At 39.6% G+C, this 7365-nt stretch overlaps 1 protein-coding gene across 2 annotated transcripts; it reads right to left on the bottom strand.

Moving 5' to 3' along the window:
* Positions 1–1711: 1711 nt before the first annotated feature.
* On the bottom strand, positions 1712–5781 carry Adam20 (a disintegrin and metallopeptidase domain 20). Of its 2 annotated transcripts, none has more exons than XM_006509453.1 (2): positions 4991–5016; positions 1712–4258 (listed from the first exon to the last, which is right to left on the bottom strand). In XM_006509453.1, exon 2 carries the CDS (start codon positions 4197–4199, stop codon positions 1917–1919), a length of 2283 nt encoding a protein of 760 aa, XP_006509516.1. In that variant the 5' UTR covers positions 4200–4258; positions 4991–5016; the 3' UTR covers positions 1712–1916. The 2 variants fall into 2 exon arrangements, with proteins under 2 accessions (XP_006509516.1, NP_001009548.1); NM_001009548.2 differs by lacking the exon at positions 4991–5016 and adding an exon at positions 5701–5781 and having other exon boundaries at positions 1751–4258.
* Positions 5782–7365: the final 1584 nt, after the last annotated feature.

Raw genomic sequence — 7365 nt, 5'->3', positions numbered from 1 at the left:
AGTTACAGAGCAGGCTCCATAGCCCTGCATCTGATACTACAAGCAAAGGTGTAAAAATGTTGAATTGCTAGCAATAAGATTTCCTGTTTAATACCTTAAGACATTCTACTTAAGGCAAAGCAAAATGAACAAGTGGAGATTTTAAAAAATTCTCATGCATGTGACTCCCTGTGTTCTCTGTGTGTGCTAAGGGATGTGACATGTCACTCAGCATCCAGACATAAAAAAAAAATGTGCTCCTGAGAGACCCCCCACACTGCCAACTATATGGTGTCTCTATAGCCTCTGGACTGGAGGTCACTATAAAGAGACTGAGGATATTCAGCCCTGAGTTTGGGAGTTAGTTCCCTGATTGTGCGACGCTACTATCTGAAGAAGGATTTGGCAAAGTGGTGCTGGCGCCTTTGTGATTCAGAAAAGATTCAGGGACCCAGGGCTCAACCCTCAGGAGATAGGTTGTTTGACAGTTGTTCTGTGTCTCTGGGGATGAGAATGTTGTACTAGGGAAGCTAGTAGAAGTACTGTTTACTCTATGAACCATTACCTATACCACCTTTATAGCCACTCAGTAGACAATGGAGTGGGGTCAGCCAGTACTTGCAAAAGTAGTTTGCAATTATCTATTGCTGAAGACCTTTTAAATGTCACTTTTATTTCCTCTGATAATGGGATGAGATGGCAGACATACCAGTTTAGCACAGAGCTTTTCTTTCTTTGTTTCAACTATCCCTGGGCCTAGGCCTGGATCATGTAGCCTCCTTACAATTAATCTTCCAAACTGACTGATCCAATCTGACTTTTCTCAGCTTCTTTCTGAACTTCTCTGCTTGACTTCTTACTAACTTCAGCAATATGTTTCAGTATTCTGGCTCCTTCTCCTTCTCTGGCTTTTTCTGTCTTTACCTGTGTCTAGGTTGTTCTGTCTTCCACTCTCTGTGTAAAACTTTCTGGGTTAAAAACTGCCACACATTTCTCTCACTGTACTGCTAGAAAGTAGCCTCTCATTCCTATGCTGGTCTCTGAGTTGGACAAATCTTATCTTTGACTTATCTGTTAATTCTTTTTCTGATGTGTTGCTTTGTCTGCCCACATTTAGACATCACTTTCAGCCATGGTTGCCTCTTCCTACAACCAAACCTTGACCTTCTTTGCTAGGAATTAAATGTACGTATTAAGGGCTTGTCTATTCTGGCCAGATCATACTGTAATCCAGGGTATATTTGATTTTCTGGCATGATCATATTTTTGGCTGAGATCCCTCACCAGAGCAGACAATATTCCTGGATTAAAAATTTTTTAAACATACCTCATAGTGGTACAGGTTTTGATGAATAAGTGGCTGTCCAATGTGACTAAACTCAACACTTTCCATGGATACACACATGATAAAGGTCACATCCTGTATTCCAGAGACAAATACAGCTTCTGATGCCACCATCACTGGGGAAGATCACTGAACTTCTCTTAAACAGCTCCCACAGGTCTCCAACCTCCCTGTGACTCCCCCGTGGGAGAGTTCTACTAGGGAGTACCAACAGTGAGCAAAGACGACCCAAAGAATCCCGTTCTGTTTTTGCCAAGCAAAACAGAAAATGTGTATTGTGCATGTGTGTGTGTGTGTGGGGGGGTGTTTAGAACAGAGAGAGGCAAAACCAAAAATATGCATGAGGGTCCTGAATTAAGGGGGGGCTTAATTAAGTACACTGCAAGATAGCAAGAGGCACTAAAATTGCTGAAATTTAAAAACATTGGTTATATACCAGGACCTATACTTTTATTGAATGCTGAGGGTTTTTTTTTCATGCTGAAATATTAAATATCTCTAGAACTTTGTGCCAGTTAATTTTAAAACATGCAATGCTACATATGCCAAGATGATATGTGGTAATGCATGAAGGTGTATAATGTATTACTTTTCATGTTTCAACCTGTTGCGCTTCTGACTCATTACTTGCCACATGGCTCTCTTCTTCCTCCTTGGAAGTGGAAACAGTGGGTTCCTCAAACTTTGATGATGTTCTTATATACCTATTCAAAAGCCAAGGTAACAGAAAGACTAAGGAAACAATGGAAAGAATTGGAGTAATCAGTACCAGGTCCATATGTTGCTGGGATTCCTCTTCTCCAGGTGGAGGGCCACTGTCAACACTCCCTCCAAAGCCACTTTCCAGGCAATGTGGTGGGTCCCACCCCCGGTTGCAGTGGCAGTGATGTAAATTGTTGCACACACCTTTCATAGTACATGTCTTGGATGAACACTGTTCTAGCCAAATTGGCTTACTAACACACTTCTTATTAATACACACATGCTCTGGACCACAGTCTGTGCCATCTTTCACAATACCAATGTCAGGGATTGTCATCCCAAAATGGTAGTCAGTCCCCCAACAGGTGACACCATTGAGGTGAGTCCAGTGTACAGTGGAATGGTCCCTCAAAAATGGAATGCGTGTTACGTTCTCACATTGAACTCTGCCACAGAGGATGTCTGAGTCATGACATCTTAAGTATGCATCTCTGATCATACCACAGTTGCCAAAACGGTCACCTTGGGTGTTGAGTTCTCTGTAGCAACTGTGATCTGCACTCCTGGCTTCTTTGCCGAAGATTTGCTTACATTGTTCATCTCGGTTATTACATCTCTTCTCATAGCAGTAGCCACCATCTCTACAGGGACTCCCATCAAGCAAATAAACGTCATTAGGACACTTATGTGAATGTCCGTTGCACCATTCTGGAAGATCACATTCATTGACCTCTTCTCGGCAAACTGTGCCTGCTGGCATGATCTGGCAATATAAGCAGCAAAGCCCAAAAGCACAGGCAGCGCCATCATTAAGGGCACACCTGGAGTTACAACATTGATCTCTTTCACACATATGCCTGTCTCCACAATCACACTGTTCTCCATCGTCAACAACTCCATTCCCACAGAACTGGATTTGTAGGTTGCCTATTGACATCTTTTCCTTGCGCAAACAATTGGTAGTAGCATATGTTGTCCAGAAGTTAGAATAACTACAGTTACTGAACTCGGGGTTGAAACTGTACGTTGAAGACATTAAGCAATAATTTATTCCTCCACATGTACATGAGCTGCTATCATGCTCCATACCCAGATTATGACCAATCTCATGTGCTATAATATGTGCAAATTGAAAAAGATTAGGACCTAACAGACGATCAACTCCACAATTATGAGATGGCAGACAGACAGTACCAACATAGGCTAAACCAAGGAATTTACCAAATGAATGATTCACAAAAAGATGTGCAATGTCATTTGGAATTCGAATATTAAGGCTGAGAGTCTTCCAAACACAAAATTCCTCTAGAAGAATTTGCATTCTATCCACGGGCACAAGATTTCCTTCATTCCACAACTCAAGTCCAATTAAAACTACCTCAATATCCAGTGCAAAATAAATCTTATTTATTAAACTGATAATCAAGAATACTTCCACTAACACGTGTGATTTGTTATTGTTATGATAACGAATTCGCTCACAGTCAACAACCAATGCCAGGTCAAGAAAACTCCTGTGGGTCCACCATTCCTCATAGTGGTTTTGCATCAGAGTGGGGTTCTCATTCTGCTGACGTTTCATTTGCTTTGCTATCTCTTCTGTCAATGCACATCTCATGGGGAGTAATTCTGTCTCCTCACTGTCCATCTTGTGAACCAAATGTTCAAATGTGGAAGAAAGGTTCTTGGGTTTGATTTCATAGACTGTGCCATTTATCTGTAATATTCCTTGAAAGCCTCCATAACAGGTGGTAATAGCAACCATAGACTCTGGGTCTCCATCCATATGGCCATGGTAGTAGCAATCATTCTGGACATAAGGCTGGTCCTTGTGCAGAGCACCTTGCTTAGTGTAGGTGAATACAGAGAAGAGTCTAGAAACCAAGAACTTCTTGGCCTTTATGTGAATAAAATGTTTCTGGCCCCCAAAATGCAGGCTATAGGTCAGCCATCCCATAGCCCACATTGGTCTGTTGCCTGTGACCCGTAAGGGTATCACTACTTCTGGGAGGCTGGTGTGCTGAGCATACCCAGTCAAGGGCCGTGATGAAAGAATATTCAATATCTCTAGCCAGACGTACAGATGAGGTATCCTTGTGTATACCACAGCCTTATCCATAGCTATGTTGTCCTCTGCGGCAGCAAAGGAGGATGCCCTTTGTGTTGTCTGCATGCAGTGCTGGCTTTTAATGGTCTGTCTTCTGACTGAGTTGATGCATTAGAGTAGCAGGACTAAATGAAAAGACAGAAATTGGAGTATTTCAGTATGGGCAGGCCACAGTGGAAGAGAAAGAACAAGATGTGAGCTTAAATGGCTGAGGTTTGTTCAAAGGCATGACTCTACAAAGTGCATTAGATTTTCTGTTTAATTCAGTTGAAGTACAGTCAAAGGATGGGGGGTAAGTAAAAATTTTAATTTTCCAAGGTTGGTGCTCTCTGAATCTAGACAGAGAACTCATGAATTTTAAATAAATGAGTTTATATGGCTACAATAAATATTTAAAGCAAAAGTTGTCAGTAAACAGTAAATACACACACACACACACACATATATATATATACATACATACACACACACAAACATATATACATACATATACACACATTTATTTATTTATTTATTTATTGAGAGATAACTAGAATAAAGAAAATTGTTCAATTATCAACAATGAATTATAGTCTCACCTTATTTAGCAGAGATTGTAAATACTGCTCACATTACTTTTTTGTGTGTGTTCACCACACACACACACACACACAAACACACATGCAGAAATACACACACAGGACTATTCACACACACTGTAAGTTTATTGTGCAAAATACCAAGCGATCATAGCAGAAAAGAAGAGAAAAGTATCTATTGAGGACAAAACTTTTAAATTGTGAGTACCATTATAATACCCTCAGGTGTTCTCCATGTCTGTGGGTTTTATGTTATTATTTTTAAGTATATCACCTTACCTGTCTTTGATTTCATGGTCCTTTAGCCTCTGCCTCCCATTCAAGAGCTTGAACTACGGGTACATATTACTTATTGTTTTTTATATTTCCATTTCCAAGAAAATATATTTTCATTCCTTTGATAATTTTTAATACTAGTTTTTGTTCTGATGGGAAAGGTTTAATCATTATTGATGTGATACTCTTGATAATTAATCCATATGACTTCATCATAATTCATTCTTAAAATGTCACAAACTCTTCTCAAAGGAAAACAAAGCTATATGATCTGGATTGGCTTTGTACTATGGAAAATAAATTGTACAATTACTCAACATTTCATAACTCTGGAGTGACTCTAACATCTTCTCTCATACAGATACATAGTGTCATGCATTACAAACACCTTAAATTTGACTTTCAAATTTCTCCATTGTTTTCTTTCCATAGCTTAATCAAATGCATCAATCTCTGTACCGTCCATTCTACCTGACATTTTTTCTGATGTAGTGTCTAACTCAGTGTTATTCAAAGCAGAGTAACCACACATTATAAAGGTTTAGAATGCCCAGTCAAATAAATAGAGTAGAATAGGAAAGAAGACAGATGTAATTCTTTTATCTGGTTATGGTTTGAAATACTAAATAAGAGTCAAGGTATTTGTTTCTGTGTGAACTCATACTCTAAATATTTGTATTTCTATCCCTAGTGTTAATTCTTGAATGACTTACTAGCAAGTGAAGTGAGAATGTCCAGGACCTTGTCTAATGATAGCTGCTTCATGTCACATCTGCAGGGTAGATTTTTCTTGTAACTTTACATGACAAAGAGAATATTGGTCTCCACATTCTTTTTCTCTTATAGGGTTGAGTTCTAGATTGAACTGCCTAGCAACAAGAGACTCTCAGGCTACAGAACAGTGCAACTAGCTAAGGTTCTACCCCATACTTGTAATATCTCCACCAGTTTGCTTTCTATTGAATCCTCAGTATAGTAATCAGATTTTCTAGTATGATTCATAACCTTCAAAGTAAGTTAACTTCGTTTCATTACTACCATTCTGCATTTCCCCTCATTATACTTTCTGTACTTTTAAAAGTCATGTTGCCTACATGGCCTCAGCTGATCCTTACCATCCTTGTAAAACCTAGTCCAATAAGCATCAGCATTATATGACATTCTAGATGAAGTGCATTCATCAGAAAGCTACAAAATAATCTATCCAATGAGTACAGAGCAAAAACTCTTAGAACCGTTGTCTAAAAGAAATAGTATAGTCGGAAAGAATTAAAGTCTTCCAAAATGTAGAGAGATGGAAATAATTATTTGTATTTTATCTGATAATAGTGAATTTAAGGCACATACCAAAAACAAAACAAAACAAAACAAAAAATCCGACACTCATAAACTCTGGAAGATGACATAACACAATCTATTGAATGATGAATGGGTCATTGAGATTAAGAAATTTCTAGAGATTAAGAGGCACCCTGTTCTCCAGGACTTCCAACAGATACATGGTCACAGGTAACACCCTCAACCTCCCCAATACCTGACCTAACTGGGACCCTTGGTACCCAGGGGATTCAGGCACCCCTGCCCAGCCAGAGGCACATGTTCCTTCTTTCTTGCACCAGAGCCCAGGAGCAGACTGGGTTCTGAATCTCTACCCACTCAGAGGCAGCTTGTCCACCAGGGCTTTGGACACATCCAGGATCACAGGATCACAAAGACAGAGGGTCCCCCAGGAATTCTGACAGAACCATAGCATCATATGCTCACAGGAGTGACAGTCTCCAGCAAGAGACAGCAAGGAAAGTTAACACCAGAGATAAGCAGATGGCAAGAGGCAAGTGTAAGAACTTAAGCAACAGAAAACAATGCTACTTAGCATCATCAGAACCCAGTTCTCCAAACACAGCAATCCCTGGAGTCCCTAACACACCCGAAAAGCAAGATTCAGATCTAAAATCCCATCTCATGATGATAGACGAATTTAAAATGTTCATAAATAATTCCCCCCAACATTACAGGAGAACAGGTAAATAGGTAGAAGTCCTTAAAGAGGAAATACACAAATCCCTTAAAGAAATATTGGAAAACACCACCAAACAGGTTAAGGAACTGAACAATACCATACAGGATCTAAAAATGGAAATAGAAACAATAACGAAATCACAAAGGGAGACAGCCCTGGAAATGGGATACCCAGGAGAGAGATCAAGAGACATAGATGCAAGCATTACAAACAGAATATAAGAGATAAAAGAGAGAATCTCAGGTGTAGAAGATACCATAGAAATCATTGACACAACAGTCAAAGAAAATGCAAAATGTAAAAAGCTCCTAACCCAAAACATCCAGGAAATGCAGGACACAATAAGAAGACCAAACCT

This window comes from Mus musculus, chromosome 8 (genome assembly GCF_000001635.26).
Source record: "Mus musculus strain C57BL/6J chromosome 8, GRCm38.p6 C57BL/6J".
Taxonomy (NCBI): domain Eukaryota; kingdom Metazoa; phylum Chordata; class Mammalia; order Rodentia; family Muridae; genus Mus; species Mus musculus.
The sequence above is the reverse complement of the archived record's forward strand: the minus strand, read 5'-3'. Positions and strand labels throughout refer to the sequence as shown.

Coding starts and splice junctions, on each gene's coding strand:
- Adam20 (NM_001009548.2), bottom strand. CDS start 4,199: ATGCAGACAACACAAAGGGCATCCTCCTTTGCTGCCGCAGAGGACAAC.